The 20,933-nt window shown below is 36.5% G+C and overlaps 2 protein-coding genes across 5 annotated transcripts in view; one reads left to right on the top strand and one right to left on the bottom strand.

The window, feature by feature from the left end:
- The window catches only part of ampd3a (adenosine monophosphate deaminase 3a), a 66,010-nt gene that overhangs the window by 28,861 nt on the left and 16,216 nt on the right, over window positions 1-20,933 (bottom strand). The gene's annotated exons all lie outside the window — the stretch shown is intronic.
- sbf2 (SET binding factor 2) overlaps window positions 2,263-20,933 on the top strand; it is a 113,377-nt gene continuing 94,706 nt past the window's right edge. For both annotated transcript variants that reach the window (XM_028476642.1, XM_028476634.1), the window contains exon 1: window positions 2,263-2,424. In XM_028476642.1, the coding sequence (XP_028332443.1) occupies window positions 2,370-2,424 (55 nt within the window). In that variant the 5' untranslated portion in view covers window positions 2,263-2,369. The remainder of the gene's footprint in view (window positions 2,425-20,933) is intronic.

The raw sequence follows: 20,933 nt of genomic DNA, 5'->3' as shown, positions 1-20,933 counted from the left end.
GTGACCATCTGGAGCTGTATGACACTGCCTTTATAACCGGGATCGGACTAGGAAGGATTTGGAGTGGAGGAGAATCAGCGAGGAGGTGGTAGTAGCAGGTCAAACTTGTCTGTAGTTTTTATCTTTGAAATTTGGCACTGAGCTAGGATAGCATTAGCCGCTAATCACGCCGGCTTTTTTTCACTGGTGGTTTATGTTTATGAGAGGAGAGAAAGGAACGCAGCGCCTCGCTTCAGCAGGCAGTGAAACTCACCGAGTTGGATGTGTCGCTGGTGGGCAGTGCTTTGCTTCAAACGCACATATGAAGCGAATGTGTTTTTTGATCCTGCAAAACCTGTGGAACGTTTTGTGCGGCAGACGCGTCCGGTGCTGCAGAAGACGCATTCAGTGTGAACGCAGCATGAGACCTTTTGCAGCCTCTGTTCAGGGCAGTAACTACAGAGTGATGCGTGCATTCATATCACTCAGAGTCTCTAAAACACCAGAAAACTCTCCAATAACACATGATGAAGTCCCTACATTTGTCACTAGTTTCTATTTTGAAAAACGTCACTAAGAGCTCCACAGTTGTGCGCATTCACTAGTATACCGGTAAGGGATGATAGATTTCAAAACAGGGAGGGGAGGGTGAGCATCTTTGCTTCTATACATGTCTCATGATTCTACATACTGCAGCTTTAATACACCAAATCATCTCAACCCTAGTTACCATCAACCCTGAATACTTTTTGACCTGGTTCAATTGTATTTTCATGAAAATGATCACAAGTACCGGTAAATACCTCCCCTTCTAACTTCATGTTTGATATGTACTGATCTCAATAGTCTGTTTACTGTAAATCACACTCATATATTGGAAATTACCAAGACATTGAAAACACGGATGAAAAGGGAAAGAAAGGACAGACGGAAATCACTTGCTGTGTTCCTGCTATTGTTGGTAGGCTTGTGTTGAAAGTTAGCTGAAATACTGTGGTCACAAAAGCTTGGCTTGTGCTTTTCAGATCTTGGGGAGTATAGAGAGTCTTGTATAATTTCTACATTATTGTCATGCTCATCCAATGCCGCGTCTAGATTCTACTCGACACTATTAGATATCATCTAATGCTAGTTTCTTTCTCTAAAGGAATAGTGGCTAGACTTCAGAGGTGTAAAGAGTACTGATATATCTTACTCAAGTAGAAGTACTGTTACTTACTCAAGTAAAAGTACAAGTAAGTCACATAAAATACTCAAGTATAAGTAAAAAATAGCTCTATTAAATAGTACTCAATGTAAAAGTTACAAGTTAATTTCACCCCCCACGTTTATTTTTGGTAATAAATCTGGCCACGGTTTCCTTGCATACAGTAAAAGTCTCATGTACATAAAAGGAGGATAAGAAATCTTGCACAATTGGAATTAATATTTCTTTCCACAAAGGCATCTGTATAAAATAAAAGCTTTGTCAAAATGTACAAATTATTTAAAAAATAAAAATTAACTGATTAAAAATTTTTTTTTAGATTTTTAGCATAGCTAAATTTATTGTACTTTAAAACAGTGCCATGCCAAATATGCCATCTGTGTAACAACATAATAGGTATAAACACTAACCTGAACCTAAGGAAGTGGCTGGGGTTCATCAGAAATGACACAATTAAGAATATATGGATTATGTTCAATGTGCCTTCATAAACTGCTGACCTGAAATCAGTACGGTACTGTTTTTTAAGGTACCTTTTTGACAATAACAAACTCTTACAACAACTCACTGATGTAGTTTCACATTGTCCATTGATCATTAAAAAAATAAATAATTAGAATTTACTCAGTATTGATTGGGTGTAGAAATGTAATTCAATGCTTTAATTCTTTTAAAACGTAATTAAGTATAAAAATGACTGATTTAGAATTGTACAATTACCCATAAAAGCAAGTACTTTAGTAACGTTAGTAACTTCATTTCTGAATTAATAATAACTCTTCACAATGTCTCTGTGAAGGTTTTTTTTTGTTTTGTTTTAGTTTTAAATTTATTTATTTATTTTACATTATCTGGATGGTTCTGTGAGGTATTCATCATGGTAACTCCTGGGAGATGCACATAAAAAGCTGAATATGTGGTCCCACACTAACATGTCACTATTCCAGTGTGGTGGCGCTCTGTTTGGCTGACCTCTGAAGAATAGGGCGATGTGTTTTGGGGCCAAACAGAGGAACTTGTTAGGACACAGAGCTGTATTTGTAAACTGCGCGGCCCACGCCCATGGATGTATCCCGCTCCTTGCACGCAAGCGCAGTGACACTCCTTCTGTCAAACATGGCTGTGCCTTGGAAGAAGGGAAAATGCTGAATTGTGTTGGTGTTTCTCGGAAAAAGCGGCAGACATGGCTAGATTGGCTGACTATTTCATCGTGGTTGGATACGATCATGAGAAAGCCGGTGAGATTGTGCTTTTTTTTTGTTTGTTTTTGAACTGGTAAAGTGAGTGATGCCCAGGCCGTCATGATGATGTTGATGCTAGGATAGCTCTACGCTTTAGCTTCACGTTAGCTGCACGGCTATCAGTCAGAGGAACTGTAGAAAACACTGACATATTAAGGTTTCTCTCTGACTAAATACTGCTATTATAGGAATCCCGTTTCACAAACTAGGAGCCACGCCAAAATGTGCAGCCAACGGTGGAGGTTTAGATACGACGACGCGCTGCGATATTCGCTTTGGATCAATAGAAAGTTTTCAGGCTGTCACATCCTGTCGCTGCTGATCGAGTGTGTGTCAAGTCACGGTGTTCTAAACACAGAGACATGCTTTAACACTGCTCACATTTGGTCTTGTAAAAACACAGCAGGCTCCTCCTTTATTATGTTTTCCCCCACTGACTCAACATCGAGGTCGGCATCACATCCACGTTCCTCCTTCTTTCGATCTTTAACTGCTTGGCTTTGATTCCACCTGCTGCTGCTGCTGTCCCCATTTTAACTTAAATTGCTGTTATTATTTAAATGTTCCTCTTTTTTGTTCTTACTTTCCGAGTTTTAATGGGTGTGCCTTATTCCCCCCTCTGTTGTTCACTTTCCCTGTCCTCTGGTGGGACAGGAAACTCTTCATTCTTCCACTTGCATGTTTTGCTCTCCAAGTACAGCTTTGCATTCTTCTCATCCATGGCAGGAAACAGCTTTGCACACTTATCCCTCAACCCTCAAATATACATATTTGAGCTGTGCATTACAGACATTTGTTTTTTCCCCTTAAAAATAAAAATAAATCCTGACAATTACACTGATTAATCGAGACTGGTCATTAGCCAGACCGATTAATCAGTTTTTGCTGCATTGAAATTATGTTACGCTGTGCTGTCTGTATCATACCATATTTTTGAATTGGCAGTATTGATTAGAAATTTCAACACTGAAAGAGGTGCACTAGTTCAGTGTTTATAGTAGGGATGCGCCGCACTGAAAATTCTTGGCCTAAACCGAAAATGAGAAAACAAAGGCCGTAAATCGAAATAAATTATTATGCAAGTTATTACTCCCATTGTATTTATGGCTCTGTATGTGTACTAACCTCACTAAAATCATTGCTATAGAGTGTTTTCGCGACGTGTCATCAACCTGGAAATCGCCATTTTGGAGATAAGCAGCAGGTTTACAAACAGCAGACAAACAAGCAAATCCCGAATTTTGAGAGGAAATGGTGAACTATTGGCTTGTTTTTGGCTGTGCTAATCTGTCAGACCGTTAAAAAATGTGGAGTTTTATTGACGGCCAAAAGTTACAACAAATCAAGGAGAACAATATCTGCATTTTATAGACAGTAGTTCTAGATCAGGAAAGCAGTGACATGAGACTAGCTCACCGTTGTTGCACCAGTTGTTATTGGTGTATATGCAAACACCGCCGCCCTCATCTCCCATCTTGCATTTGAATCCAGCTTCAGGTAGTTACATTTTTTCTCCAGGAAGCAAACATTAGAACGCAGGATGGAAGGAAGCAGCGTTCTCTGAGGATTAGCTTTTAGCTTGGTTGCTAGCTCCGCTCCTGCTTCTGATCACACCGCTTACGTCTCCACCGCTGGCGGACACCGCTGGTACGAGGCTCCGCTGCTTTGCAGGCCACTGGACGTTGTCGGCGTAGCAATCCGAGGCTTTAGGTCCAAAGTAGTCGCATCTAACAGACTATAACTGTTTGATTTGCCTGAATCTAAGATTGCCTGTCAGTCATATACTATTTTAGAGTAACTACACTGCAGATTCACTGTGAAATTATTAGAACTGACTGAGTTATCTGCTGATATACAGTACATCCGTTGCTAACGCAAGCCCCTGCAGCCGCAGCCGACCTCCAAACTTCTATAAGATTTAAGGTCTTCTGCTGGGTGTGGGCTTGGTGAAATCCCAGTAGTTGACGATATCAGGATACTTATTAGACAGAAAACTCTCCGGGTCGTCATTGATCCAAGACGAAAGATCCGACTCGTATAGATCTGCACCACCAAACCGTATCTTTTCCAAATATTGTCCACTTCCCTGCGGACCAAGTCCTTCCCTGTATGCCTTTGCATCTATAACGCATTTTGAGGAGCTTTTATGTGATTTATCCATCGCAGAGTACACCTCCGTGAGCCTCCAACATGTAGTGTCAACATCTGCTTACCTCCAACATGGCCGCGTATCTGGGTTACTGCCCCGAAAGTGACATCGGTGAAAACCCTTTATTGTATAAATTAATAAGATTGCTTCAAAGCAAAGAATAAATCAATTAAAAATATTTATTTTGCACTGACATTCCAACAATGCACAATATAAAATAAAAATCAATACAAATTTTAACTTGACCCCACTCATACATTAAATAATATTGTACAGGCCTATAATTGGATGGGTTGCTGAAAGAGCTTCTCTGCTTTATTTATTATCCAAGCATGTTTTTAGAGATGGCTTCTGAAGACAGCCATGCTTCAGGCTGCAGTGTGGTCCGTGTCGATGGAGGGCTACACGTAACTACAGTGTCGACGTGACACAGAAACGTAAAACACACTTAAGTTACCGGTTTCAAAAAGCGCTAAGAAAACGCTTTAGTGCTCAGATGTATGTAAATACAGCCACTCCGTGAGTCCGTGGACAACTTGGCCTGTTTCCAGACGCACTGGCCGCTTGCGTGTCAACAACATCCTGTTTCGGTCTGCTTTTTTTGGTGAGAAAAGTGAAAATGCATTTTTGGGTCATTTTCAGCTGAAGATTTCTGGTCTCCAGAATTTCAGTGCATCACTAGTTTATAGTGATATTATACCATTTGTTAGATTTGAGTTTTGAGTAGGGCTGGGCGATATGGACCAAAACTCATATCTCAATAATTTTTTTCAAAAAGGCGACATAAGTCAATATTTTTATCTCGATAATTAAGTCTGACCAGAAAGACAATTCTGGGTTAGATTTGCTGATGAAAAATACCACACAGGCACATTTATTAACAGCCAGCTGCACAATATGTGCCACTTTTGGCTTTTTCTCCAATAAAGGCCATACCAGCCTGTCATTGCTCGATCTTGTTAGATCTCTGAAGCTAAGCAGGTCCAGGCCTAGTTAGTAGTTGGATGTGAGACCAGTGAGAATTCCAGATGCCACAGTGGGGGGCAGTCACTCCAGTGGTTTCTGTCATTGTGTCCTTGGACAAGGCACTTCACCCACATTGCCTAGTGTGAGTGAGCGTTGGTGGTGGTCGGAGGGGCTGATGGCGCACTGATTGCTTGATTTGATTTCAGCACTTTTTTATTTTTTTAATGAACAATGTTATTTTTGATGTTCTTATTTACAGCACTGCGATAGATAGGTCCGTTTTTATTTAACATTATCTGAAGGAGAGAAAAAGCAAAACATTCAGTGTTCAATAATTGTATTGCTCAGAAAATTGTTCTTACTGTTTATGATCTAATGACTTTATAGCGCTACATATGGACCTGATGTTTATTTTCTATTATTTGGAGCTTGACAAAAGTACACAAATATTTCTCCTGATGGTCATAACTAAAGGTTTCAGCCATAGACATGAATACGTAGACTCCTCATTGAGCGCTGGATCATACGTCAACGTCTCCGCCATGTTGGAGATGGCAAAAGCAAACAAAGAAGTTTTTTTTATTTTATTTATTCAGTTAATTTCCGACATGGTTGCATTCACAGAAATTCATTTACATGTCGGAAAGGGCGACGGAAAAAAGCATTATGCTTATCCAGATCCGTCCCCTAATTTAAACACAGATAATTTTACTTCCAACCTCGTTTCTTCTTAGTTGCCTAGTTCCTGTGCTGCGTGGAATTGTACCAGCCAATATACTGTCCAAACTAGATCTCATAGCATTGCCTTTCACAGGTATGACTGAAAAAAATACTTTTGCATGTATTTGGCTGTGATATAATTACTTTACAAGCAGATTTTGTTGTAGTAGGAAAAAAAAATAAAGTAGAAGGCTATAACTTGTGGCGAGAAATCACTGCGGCAACTAGGCGGTCGGGGGGCATATCCCCCCCCTGGAAAATGTAGCAAAAATGATTCTATATGGTGGCTTTTGGTGCATTATATTAGTGTAATTGTGGCTTTTCTTCTGTCTATTTTGTAGCACTTTTCTAATAGCATGATGTATTTTCTCACCTAGTTTTTGTAAACACAATGCAGTTACAAATCTGGTATCCATGATAATGATGATGAAGAATTGAGCATCATTATCAGTTTACCTATTTCCAGTGTTGTACCAATCACCAACTTATACTAGGGATGTAACGATTAATCGTAAGGCAGTTAAAAATCGATTCATAGGTACCACGGTTCACATCGATGCTCTGAAAATTGAATCGCAGTACTTTTTTAAACAGCAGAGGGCGCTATATATATTAATCCTTCCAGAAGTGGACGTGACGGGCGGAATCTGCTACTACTTTCTTTCTGGCCGCCATTTACTGTTAAACACTCTCATAAATGATTCTTTACATCTTTAGCACCGAAAGAATATCTGTAATATTACGTGAATATCTGTAAAAGTCACGTTTTTCTATTAGCTCTGTCTGCTAGCATAGCATCTCTTCTTCACTGGTGGAATATCTGCATGCCAACCGACCACTGGGTTACCAGCGCCCTCTGCTGGTCCAAACAAATATCTGACGTCAACGCAGTAAAATGACTTTTTTTTTTAAAGTCTAATTGTTAAGCCACAAAATACATTTTCAGTTGCACTTTTAAAAAGAAAAAGAACTATTATGTAGTTTTGAATTGTTTACTATAGAACCAGAATTTAAATTAATAGGCTTCTTCTTCATTTGTATTATTCCTTTATTTATTTCAATTCAAGATTTATTTTTAGTGAAATTGCATTGTTTTGAATAGTTTATCAAGGGATTCTTTTGACAATGAAAAATAAAAGGAAAATAGTGCAGTATTTTCCCCCAAAAAATAAAAGAATATTTTTCAGTCATCATTTGTGTACAGTCCCATTTTGTAAAATAAATCGTGAGAAAATCGTATCGTGAACCCAGTATCGTGAATCGAATCGTATCGGGAGTTGAGTGAATCGTTACATCTCTAACTTATACTATAACAGTAGTATGGGTGCTTGGTTTCTTAGTAGTCCTCTGTAGAATGCTGTCTGGCACTGTAACATTATCTGCATGATTAACATAATTTTTGTGTGGTTTGCTTGTAGTTGGTTTTGGTAACATATTTCGTTGTATCAATGCACCTTAATATTCATAAAATATCTTACATATACCCTTAAATTTGTGATTTTCGTTACCCAGTACCCGGAACGCAGGAGTTTTAATTCATGATTCATGATGATATTGATCATGAATGTTTTAAAAAAATAATACATAGTCAATTTAGAGCTGCAACTAACGATTACTTTGGTAGTCGACTAATCTATCAATTATTTTTTCGAATAGTTGACTAGTCACGATTATTTTTCTGTTTTGAATCACATATTTTGGACTGCTTTTTTAGCGCACCTGCTTAAATCCTTCCACCTGTGAAAGTGTCCCTGTTGTACTGTAACAGCATGTTTTACAGAGAGGAATTAAAACATGTATTTTTAGTGTAATTGTTATATTTAGCACATAATATATCATTGAAATTACAATCAAATCATGAATAAATTAAATATCACAAACTTAAAGTGTAAGTTGTCTTGAACAAAGTAGTAGTAAACAAAGAGTAAAAATAAGTAGCTTTAAAAAGCTGGAGCTAACTTGCCTGCAAGTTGTGGCGATAATAAGGTTTAAACCAATCACAGAGTTCCTTTTTCTTCAATGAAGTCCATAAAATAAAGTAATAAATAATAACATCTTGTTTGAAAGAATCCTTATAAGTTAAGAAATGTCTAATTTATGTTGTCCAAATCACATAGTTGATAATAAATAAAAAGGTTTACTGTTCAGAATAAACAATAATCAGCAGAACAACATATTTCAAAGCGGGTACGTCACAGCCTAACTCATGAGTGCAGTGTTAAACACCATGCTTTCAGACGTACACCCAGACCCAATAGAATTTATTATTAATTAATACCTATTTGAATCACAGACTGCTGACAAACACATTTTTATGTGATTAGAAATGAAAGATTGGTGAAATATCAGTGGTAGTGATGTCACTCCTCCCTCTGTCCGTGTACGTACTGTTTCTGTTTCCGTGTCCGTGTATCTCCGTCCTGCTTTAATGACTAAGAGCTGAACTTCAGCATTTACACTTTTCACCAGTTTGTTTTAGGTGAAAATTTATGAAGCTATAGAAACTTTAGGTTGCGTTAAGCTTCTATACTGTTTTCCTCTCTCCGCCATTCTTCTTCGCTGTTTACTTGCACAAAGTTAGTTGGGCGACACTAGCCCCACTAACACTAGCACCCCTAGCGGCCAATGTAAGGTACTGCAGCTGAAAGAAAGCAGGAAGCGGCCGCGTGCTGGATTTTATCATTTATTTACAAGATTAAGTGTTGATGCTATAAAATTTGCGTCAACATCATCGATTATGTCAATTAATCGTTGCAGCCTTTCAATTCCAGAAAGAAGAATTTAATAAAAACCCCTTCAAAATCTGTGAATTATTCTTACCAGCGACTCTTTTCTTTGTTGAATCTTTCTTAAAGATAATGTTTATTTTATTGTTGTTGTGAATGTTAAGATTTATTATATTATTGGCGATATGTTTAGAGAGAATAATTGTTTTCCTTCAGTTGCAGCCTCCAGATATTTGTTGAAAGTGTCTATTCGCATGGTTCCCGTACGGACAACCCCAGGTGCTATTGGTACATTTACCGAAGGGTAGGATTAGGGTTAAATTTAGGGTTAGGTTATAACATTATATCGTAACAGTTGTTAGTTGTTTGGCTAATTTTTCACATACTATGTAGGTTTCCCAGAGATGAAGAGCTCAGAAAACAGTGGGAGACAGCTGTCAGACGGGAGGGGTTTTCTACCAGTCCGTCATCCATACTCTGCAGCGAGCGCTTCAGACAGGAGGTTCATAAATTCCCCCTGTACAGATACTTGTAGGCATGTACTGTATATGTTTGTAATTGCCCCCGTACAGACATCCGTATGCAAATATTTTCAGCAATCAATGAATAGTAAAATGATTAATCAAAATCAGTTAAATGTAAACGTTTGCCCTCTTCTTTTTAGATTACCTTTTCTATTTATATTTTTCTATTTTTATTTATATTTGTGTATAGCTTCTATTATTGTATTGTTTATTTTATTTTATCTTCATTGCACTATTTATTGGGTGTCTTTTGGGTTTTCTGAGTGTTGCCTTCTGTTGTCTTTTTTATTTATATTGAGCTGTCACGTCAGTAAATTTCCCCACTGCGGAATGAATAAATAAAACTCTATGCAGAAAATCCACCTGTCAAAGTTATATATTCTTAGAACCAGATTATTTCCACAATAAATAATGTTAATATTTCAATATTTATCAACACAATAAGTGTTACAAACAATGGTAACTGTAAAAACTCAAAACATTAGAAAAATAAGGTCGTTTAGTGCTTGACTATGTCCTAAATATACAGTATAAGGAGTAAACATTAAATATAATCAAAGTCACATACATTGTTTTGATGCCTATTTGTTTCTCAAATATATTAATGGGTGTGTGAATGGGTTAAGAAAAAGTAATAACTCTAATATCTTTGTAGAAAGGCACTTTATGAACTTCGGTCCATTCATTTGCATTAGTTTATAGGGCAGCTTTGCTTTTACCAATATGGCGGCCACGCTGACGTGTCGCATTAACGGACCAACCCGGTCAATGAGGAGTCTGTATTCATGTCTATGGTGTCAGCAGCCCTTGGTACTAGTCTCATATACAGAGGAATGTAAATGTCTACGCCTGCATATGTTCAAGTCTGTTAAAAACAATAAATTACTTCATAAAGACACTGTAATATATCAATCTTTCGACCACAATAATGTAATCAATTTAAATGAAAATACCTGAAGTTGAGAGCGTTTATCAGCAATTTTTTGGTGATATTAATTAGATTAATTAATCACAGAGTATAATTAATTAATCGCACAATGTTTTTAATCTATTGACAGTATAAAAGGACAGGTCATACTTAGTGCTAAAGTCAAATGTATTCTATTTCATCATAATCACAACAAGTAGAAGCATATCATTTTACCACTAGATTTGCTTCAACAATATATATTATAGGTCATAACTTAAGCACTGCATTGTTTGCTTTTGAGATGGTCACAGATAGGGGCAGAAAGATTAGAATGTGACGACGATCTGACAAAGTACAGAGATCATAGAACCCGGCTGTTATGCACATTTTATCCCTCATGGTGCCGTGTCTATGCCATAGGTCTGCGTCCCCATACACAGCACATCCAAAGTTTTTCTTCTCTGCCAAATCACAATAGCAGATATGAGCTCTGTTTAGTGTTTATACACCTCGGACGTGGCCCCTCCAATCTGCAACTGTCTTAAAGGCGCCATGTACTGATTGGCTCAATGCTCTAAAACCTGCTTTTAACAACTCAGACCTGCACTGAAAGAATTTACTCACACATTTCATCCCCAAAAGGAAGGAAAAAACCAAACCAAAAGTGGCACAGAATGTTGATATTGTACTGCTGCTGATTTTTTTAAAAAAAAAAGGGTGTTTGTGTCATTTTTCTCCAGTGACTTTGACCTAGTATGTTTTTTTTGTAAAACTGTACTGAGAAAAAAAAATATTGTTTATATTGCCTAATGGCCGTTTTAAGAAAGGTGATATGATATTGGAGCATATCACCCAGCAACTGAAGCAGTATCGTTTTAGCTTGCAAAGGTTATGATCCTCCAAACTGTGGAAAATGAGTGGCTTGAAAGACTGCTTGAACTAAGATTTTATTAACATGTGTTATACTGCAAAAAACAAATTGAAGTCATAAGACTGACATTCTGCCATGTTACGTTGCAAGTGTGCACCTTGCTTGAAAGCTGTTGTTTTAAGTTTTAAATTTTGAGTTAAGCAAAGAGAACTTGTAGTTTTGCATCTCAACCTTTTTGTTTAATGCTAATTGTACTTGGAACAAGTTATCTAAATTGCTTATCTAAATTTAAAAAAATGTTAATTAAAATGAACTGAAATGATCTTTTATATTTTTTTCCATTTAGGGTTAGAATTTTAAATAGGCAAATTGGTTTGTTTTACTGCATGTGGTTGTCTAGACCGATGTTTCTCAAATGGGGGTACGTGTTAATTATTTGATAACAAAGGGAGTATTTGTGTTCAGAGATGAGCAAAAGGGGGTACTTAGGCCAAAAAAGTTTGAGAACCTCTGGTCTAGACGACAGCTCTTTTCCTATATCACCCACTCCTAGTCACAGAACTACAAATACCATTTTACGGGTAAAAAAACAAATACCATTTTACGGGTAAAAAAAATACAATCTATCAATGGTCGTATGTCTCTGCTCCTCTGGCAGATACAACTCATCCAGTTTCTATGCTATGCTGGTCACATTATTGCACATGTGGTTGTCTAGACGACTGCTCTTTTCTTGTCGAACTTGCTTGTAAATCTCTACTTGGGTGATCACCAAGCATGCCTCCTGCTCTGCTCTGCTTTTACCTTCACTGGCCTGATCAACTTCTTATTGTTAGTTTACTATAGATGGATCTGTTGGGAATAACACCAAGCATCTGTTGAGGAATAGGCTCTGCTCCAGTTAGTAGTAAATCACAGTTACTCTGTGAAAACTGACTCATTCCCTAAAGGATCAAAATCTATGAAGCAATGTTGAAATAGATAGATATTATGTTGACCAATGTCATTTTCAATGAAATATAAAAAGTTTATATTTTAAAACTTGGGCTGATTTAATAAAAAAAAAAAATGTAAAAAGAAGAAAGTTATGACTAGTCGTTAGGGATGTAACGATTAATCGTAAGGCAGTTAAAAATCGATTCATAGGTATAACGCTACCCAGAAGTGTTGGCGGCGAGCGAAATCTGCTAATACTTTCTTTCTGGCCGCCTTCTACTCTTAAACATATTCATAAATGATTCATTACCCCTTTAGCACCGAAAAAATATCTGTAATATTACGTGAATATCTGTAAAAGTAACGTTTTTCTATTAGTTCTGTCTGCTAGCATAGCATCTCTTCTTCACTGCAAAATATCTGCATGCAACCGACCACTGGGTTACCAGCGCCCTCTGCTGGTTCAAACAAATATTTCATTCAAGATTTATCTTTAGTTAAATTGCATTGTTTTGAATAGTTCATCAAGGGATTCTTTTGACAATGAAAAATAGTATAGTATTTTCCCAAAAAAAATAAAGGAATATTTTTCAGTCATTTATATACAGTCCCATTTTGTAAAATAAATCGTGAGAGAATCGTATCGTGAACCCAGTATCGTGAATCGAATCGTATCGGGAGTTGAGTGAATCGTTACATCCCTACTAGTCGTCCACAATGATTGTCTTGTCTCATTTTTTTTTTTTCTTTTCTCAAAGGATTGAATGTAAATCCAGTTTTTGTCCTTTCTTAGACCAAATATGTTATTTTCTGTGTTAGATTGGTGACCTATTTAGAAGAACATACAGAAAGACAAATCTATTGGTCAGACCTCTACACTGAGGAGGGCTACAGCTTCTGATTTGTATGTTTTCCAGACATTGGTTGATCTTGAAGTGCTTCTCATATTTATGTAGTGTGCATATATCATATTATTGAACATGAACTTAAAGCTACAATAAAGTTATATTTGAAATCTGATCTGGGACAGCTTGGGGCAAATGTCATAAGCAGCAAACCTTGGAAATGAGTTGATGCATGATGTTGGAATGCAAAATCTCTGGTTTTGAAAGATGTTGCCTGTATTGATCCCAGGTTTTTAGTAGAACACTGTTTGCCTTCACTGGATTTTGTCAACGTTGTAGGCTAGCTTACGGTTTGCTATGAGTGGCCAAAGGAAAGAAAAATCCACTGCTTTTTTGGAATGATTTTTTTGATGGGCTATCAACACACATTAAATTATACAGTATTTGGAGTCTATTTCACATCCACCATGCCCAAACCCAACTCTGCGTGACTTGATTCTCTGGATATTTTATATTGAATTATGGAAAGCCTTATGTAACATGGCACAGTCCAGCAAAATAACTAAGACTTCCAGAATAGAAAAACATTTCCATCTGCAGATATTTTTTGACTAGAATAGAATGCATCATGTCATAAGATGTATCCCTGTTGAAACGAAAGAATTCAAGCCTCAGATGATGTGCAATTTCCTCTGTAATGAATAAAATCCCAACTATCCTGAATATTTTATTACTTGAAGTTATATTATTTTAAAAACATGCGCTGTTTTCCCTCCCAATTTAAAAAAATTGTAAAAAAAAAAAAAGAAAAATTGTAATAGCTTTTTCTATTTACTCTCTGTAAAATGGACCGTTTGTGGTGTGTCCAAATATCTGTCTCCTAATTGATCTGCTTTACTACTTTAATTGACATATTCTTGACTTTATTTCAATGTTTTTAATTTTTTTAAAAGCTTGTTCTGGTCTGTAGCAATTAGGATTCATTACAATGTTAATTTTTACAACAAAATTTGATTTAGTTTTAGTCTTTTGACTAAAATGCAACTTAGTTTTAGTCTAAATTTAGTAATTAGGGCTATTTCAGTTAAAGTCTCATTTTTGTCGATCTAATCTGTTACAGATATAGTCGACTGAAATATAAAGCATAATTATGCATTGTGCCTTTTCAATTACCATTTATCAACTTAATTTTGGAAATGGATTATATTAATGTTTATAAATACAAACAGACAGATTTGTTGTAATCACTGTGTAAGATCACATGAGTTCTGATTAGATTTTGTCCCATGTTACAAAATTGTTTTTGGTTTCATAAGTTAACAAAAATGTCAATATTCTGATATTGTTTTTGTTTAAATGTTTATTTTAATTTTTTTTTTAATTAGTCATAGTCTCGTTATTGTTGCTTAAAAAATGTAGTAGACGAAAACTATGTCGTCAATACTGGTTCATTATTAAACTGTAATTTTAAGATTCTAGGAGAGTCTTACTACATATGACATATCTTTTGGAAATTGGCTAGCTTCATAGCTCGAACAATTTACCCCTTCTTGCTGATTTTGGCTACAAAGTTCAGGCTGAATAGAATACCAGGTCTTCCTCTTTACAAAATGCAACATATTTGCGCTCTGATTTACTCAGTCAATTTTACTAGAGCCTAAAGCCAGAATATTTGTTATTAAACAATTTTGTTGTGGAATTGTAAGGAATTGGACTACAATTTGTATTCAAAGAATGGATATGTATTTATTAAAACTAACTCTCTCAAACTTTGTAAAAATTGTATTGCGTTAATGCGTAGCTGACAGCTGGTTAATTTTGTTAAGACAATGGCTCAAAGCCACATGGGTACTTAAATGTGGCAGAAAAAAAATTATTAGTTGAACATTGTTTTGGCAAAAAGGTTCTTTGATCAACTACAGATGTTATTTTTTTATATGTTGATGCTAATTATTAGTTTTATGTCTGAATTAGTTTTGGATCAAGTTGTTCAAGTTCAAAAGGATCACTGTAAATATTCTCTAATGTCTGTAGCCAAAATGTGTCATATGTTGTAATAATATTAATAATTCATCAATTTTATATAGCACTTTTGTATATATTATCCAGTGAAAACAATCTATACTTGGTGGATTAAAAGAGCTGATATCCCTGCCGGAAATTAAATAGACAAAGATAAGATAATAAAGAGTTAAAGCAAACAAATTCATTTGTATTATTTAATTCCCTCACCCAATGAGAATCGACAAGAGAATCAGTAAGGAATCGAATCCATAAGCAGTATCGATAATGGAATCGGAATCACCAAATTCTTATCAATTCCCATCCTTAGTATCCTGTAACACAGCTAATGCCAAGATAGAATTTAAGAATTGAATGCAAACTGTCAAATTGTCTAATTGTATCCTACACAAAACGATATGAACTGTATCACTTTCCTAATTACCCCAAGCTAGTAAAAGTTGTATTCTGGCAAGCTATCATTATCCTCAACTTCCCAACCTGGTACAGGTACATCTAAAAAAAATTAGAGCATCATGAAAATGTTGAATATTATTTGTCACTCTTTTCAGAAAGTCAGCCCGTATATGACATAGGCTCATGACACATAGAATGAAATATAAGAAGATGAGAGACGCCTGACCCAACAATGCAGATGACCAGAGGGCTGCTATCAAAGCAACCTGGGCTTCCATTACGTCTGAGCAGTGCCACAGGTTCATCACCTCTATGCTACGCCGCATTGATGCAGTAATTCATGCAAAAGGAGGCCCAACCAAGTACTGAGTGCAAAGAAATGAACATACTTTTCAGAAGCCTTACATTTTTGTTTAAAATATCCTTTTTTTTACTGATCTTATGTAATATTCAAATTTTCTGAGATACTGAATTTTGGGTTTTCTTTATCTGTAAGCCATAATCATCAAAATTTCAGGAAAGAAAGTCTTGAAATCGTTCACTCTGTGTCATGAGCCTATATCATATATGGGTTTGACTTTCTGAAATGAGTGACCAGCTCTTGTTGATGTTTGACTAGCGTCTTAAATCTCTGAAAGTGGGTTTTTGGACCAAGGTGTCTAAAATGCTCAATGCATAATGCTTCGTCTCTGTTTTTGGGTACGCTCAGTTTAATACTTTTTAATGTGTTCTGTCTCATGAAATGCCTGTGCCCCGTTGCGGTGAGTTAATTGGTTAGTAAACTTTTGCATCTGCTTAGAACCTATTTTAGACACCAATGGTGGTTAAGTATCCACCTTTGGACAGCTTCACATGCAAACTAGGCATAGCAAAATTCTGGGGCTCAACCAGTTGTAAAGAGGAACTTATTTGTATGCAAATAGAACTTCCCATAGCTGCACTGGGCCTTTCTGAAGATAAAAAAGGTCTCTGTTTGCCTGCAGTCAAAAGAAACATGACTTTAATAGTAAGAAATAGGCAGCAAGCTGTTTTTGGCATCCAATGGTTGTTTTCTTTTCCAGTCTTGACTTGGCAGCTTCTCGTTCTGATTCAAACTCTGTGGTGACGGTCGTCAAAACTACAATAAAGAAGTTCCTGCCTCTGTGTTGTACTTTAACTCTAATATGTAAGGGGAACTCCACTGACTGCTGTTAGCCCAACTTCTACCATGTTGATTCAGCATCAAATCAAGCCAGCCATTTCTAATCTTGCGAAAATGTAATTTTCATCTAAAACTCAAAGGAGAAGATGTTTTTAATTAAACCAAGAACCGTTCTGTTTAAATTACACATGTTTTTTTCATGCTTTCCTTAGTCTATTTTTTCTCCTCCACCAAAAAATGTGAACAATAGGATAAATTGGAGTGTCTAAATTTACACTGTGTGATTGGAAGTGTGCAGAGACTGGGGTCTCTTGCAGTGTGTGTTCAATCTTCAGCACAGTCGTTATATGCGTAGAGCTTCCGATTGTCCATTTCAAAATTTCCCCAATTCCATTTTAGAGTTGATCTATTTTCATGTAGTTTTCGCTTCAGTTTCCCCACTTTCATTTTGTTTCCTTTTCATTGGCTTTCTCTAATCAGATGCCATTACTGACTATTCAACTTCCCGAAATAAAGCCAATCGAGCTTAATCTGGTTACTTGAGGTAACTATTGTAATTTTTTTTACATTTTTATCCTGCAGTAATGTGCCAAACGCACAGGCTGGAATCATACAGGATTTTGTGCAAGATTTTTCGTGTCCGTCCATTTGCAAAACTTGCCAGACATATTACCACCTGTTTTATGGCAGAAAATATTGTGGTGATATTTTTCCAAAACATTTTGGTAAGAGTTTAGTTTGTCATAAAGCTATTTTAATTTCATGAAGTGCCCTGTCATATTGCATCATATTACGTCAGATTTGGCATCAAAGTTGATATTTCCATTTTTTTCTGCCGTTAATGGGAAAAATTTGTGACATTATCCTAAAACATACATGTTAGGATATAGTCTGTCATATTGCGATTTCAGTTTGATATTTTTTTTTTAAAATCTCATAGTTACTCTCCTTGCTCGGCGATCACGGAAAATTGGACACCTTGCATACACGTTGCTTATTCACAGCTACAATGTAATGTCTTCAACTATACTGCACTCTGTCTGGGCTGCAAAACGCTTTTTCACACAAAAATGTGTGTGATTGTGATAGATCAACGTCTCATTTACAGTCACAGCAACCATGCCGCTATCTTCAGCAGATATCTTTGAACTTGTTCCACATTTGTCCAACTAATGGCATGGAACAATCAAATCAGGATGGAATCTCGTGTGAATAACAAAAACTTGCAGAATAATTTGGTGACCTGCTTGTATGTGGTGAATCAAGCATTTAATCAACAGTCATGACTGGAACTGTTGCAATTCTTGGAAGATAAATATAAGTAAGTTCGATCACAAAGACACAATAAAACATTTTTCTGAGATGGAAAACATCTGCTCTAATTGAGAGAGATGAATAACCATTTTCCCTACATCCTACATCTTGAAAATTCAATTTAAATATAAAACATGAGTAATGTTGAAAACCACCAAATGAGGCTTGCATATTTCAATGAAATTCACAGCTCTGCATCACTAGTTTTCAGTGAAGGATGTAAGCCAGGGCCTCCAATTTTCCATTTCAAATTTTCCCAAATTCCATTTCAGGGTAAACCAAAGTCCATCCTTTTCCTACTTCCTGCGTGGAAGTCTATATGTGCAGTAAACTGAAGTATTATTTTGAAACTGGATCATGCAGAAATGTTGCCTAGAGCTGCATGTCTATCTACTATGGAATCTACTGCCACATTAGATCTAATGATCTTATCAATCAAATGTATTGGGGTGTCCCGATCTGATATTAACAGCCTGAAAACAAATATTGGATATCTCGGATTCAAATTTCCGATTTTTCTTTTTATTCATTTTTTATTTATTTTATTCAATTGTAGAATACTGTAGATATTATGCTGGTTAAAATGTATGTATCCAATTGGTTAATAGTAAATGGGTCAGTTTTTGTCATACCTACTGTTGCTGACTGTTGTTTTCTGTTTGAGTAACATCACTTGATCAAGCCTTTTCAAACATTCCACACTACAAAATAAGTAATAATTATTTAAAAAAAAAAAAAAAAAAAGTAATAAAAGTATTTATGATTCATGCTGATATCGGATCAATATTGGTATCAAAAAATGTCCCCATTCGCTTCACATATGCGCGTTTGAAGCGAAGCACTGCCCACAAGCGACACATCCAACTCGGTGAGTTTCACTGCCTGCTGAAGCGAGGAGCTGCGCTCCTTTTTCTCCTCTCATAACATAAACCGCCAGTGGAAAAAAAGCCGGTCTGATTCTTCTCCACGCCAAATCCTTCCTAGTCCGATCCTGGTTATAAAGGCCGTGTCATACAGCTCCAGGTGGTCACACAGCTTCTACTCCATGGTTGAATGGGTGAACAGACCGGTGTCCGTTTTGACGGCCTGATGTCATCGTCAACAAAGACTGATTGGCTTTTGTCATGCCAAACAGTCGCGGGAGTTCAATATTTTTAACTCTCTCGCAAATACGACGAAAAAAGCCAATGCTCTTGACATGCAGATCGGACTGCACCGCCGCACAGGAAATATTTAGCATCTGGGACGCGTCTACCCATTGACTTTGTATGTAATCTGGACGCACAAACATTTCGTGACGCATTCGGTGTGAGCGCAGCTTAAGGGTGGGAATCTGTCAAAACACCAGAGGGATTTTTCCTAAGCCTCTGAGGATGTGATTCTGTCTGTACCTCAATCAATGTTTAGTTTTGTTTGTTTTTCGAGCTTTGTAATTTTCAGGTTTTACCTTCGACGCCAAACTATACATTTTCAAAAAGAATGGAAATTCTACATTTTCATGGGATGTGTTTTTAAGATTTTCTCCTTTCAAGATTTCTCCTTGCAAACTCCAATTAAAGAAACTTCTGAAACTAATACATTTCAAAGTCTGGGATTTATTCTGGGGTTTTTAGTGAACGCATTTATTTAACAATGAGTTGTTTATATTTGTAAACTCTGCAAGTGAGGGGGCTGAGTCATCTTGAAACCAATGAGGGAATTTTAGGTGATCGATTGTCTCTCAGCCCACAGATAAGAGGTGAGCGTTTTTAGGGTTTTTTTAGTTGGTACCATTGTTTTTATGTGAAGAAATATTATTAAAAAAATATGCATAATTAAAGCCGTGATTTGTTTTTAACTATTTTTATGTTTGTCTAAATTAAGATCATTCCTTAACAGTTATATATCACAAAAGAAGTTAATGGTGCACAAATTGTACGGGGGGGGGGGGACCCACATATCACTGTGTAGTTAATATTTAGAAGGCTGACGACAAGTATAATCAATCATAATGCGAGTCAGCATTCCCGTACACACTTGGTGGTCTTTTAACTGGAAATGAGCCATGCTTTTAAACCTAGACACACGCGCTGTTTATTTAGATGGGTTTTGTTCATGTTGTTTCACTAACCTCAAAGACCAAAACCATTAAAAGTTTTAATTTTTGAGGTTTATCAACCTTATGTCATGCTTGTGGATGTTAGATTAGCATGTTCCCTGCCAGGCCTGTGTTCTATTATCTCTGTGTATGGTGCTCTTTATAGTCATCTTGGGGCTAGTATATGAAAGCATGGCGTGTTTTAATACAAGAGCGTTGCCTTGTGGTATGTGAGGAATTTTGTCATGTATTTACATCCACTGTTAAAAATTAGAAGCCATGTGATTTCAATTAGAGGAGCTGTAAAGACCTGAAGACACCAAACAGTCAGGCTGGTGTTCTACTAACATTGACCTCCATACTGTCTGCAGCACTGCATGATCAAATGTAAAAGAACTTCCTGCTTTTATGTTCTTGCAATAATGTATTAGAAAGTGGGGGTGTTCCGATCCGATATTGATATCGGATATCGGTCCGATATCAGCCAGAAAACGAATATCGGATTTTATCGGACTGCATCTAAAATCTCCGATATATGCGCTCAGATAACTTTTTCTTGTTTTTGTCCCCACCCTCAGTTGTTCCCACCATATACTGACAGTAAAAAATAACTGAAGTGAACTTGAATTGTTTGCACTTTAAAAGTAAAATTTGTTATTTTACAGGGTCTTATAATTTCTTTTGTAATTATTTTATTCAATTGTAGAATACTGTAGATATTATGTTGTTGGTAAAAATGTATGCAGCTAAGTGGTTAATAATAAATGGGTCAGTTTTTTCTGTTTGAGTAACATCACTTGATCAAGCCTTTTCTAACATTCCACACTAATAAAAGTATGTATGATTCGTGCTGATATGGGATCGGATCGATATCGGCCAATACTCAAGGCTGCAATATTGGTATCTAGG

The sequence above is a fragment of the Gouania willdenowi genome, chromosome 3 (genome assembly GCF_900634775.1).
Source record: "Gouania willdenowi chromosome 3, fGouWil2.1, whole genome shotgun sequence".
Taxonomy (NCBI): domain Eukaryota; kingdom Metazoa; phylum Chordata; class Actinopteri; order Blenniiformes; family Gobiesocidae; genus Gouania; species Gouania willdenowi.
This window is presented reverse-complemented; position numbering and strand designations above follow the sequence as displayed.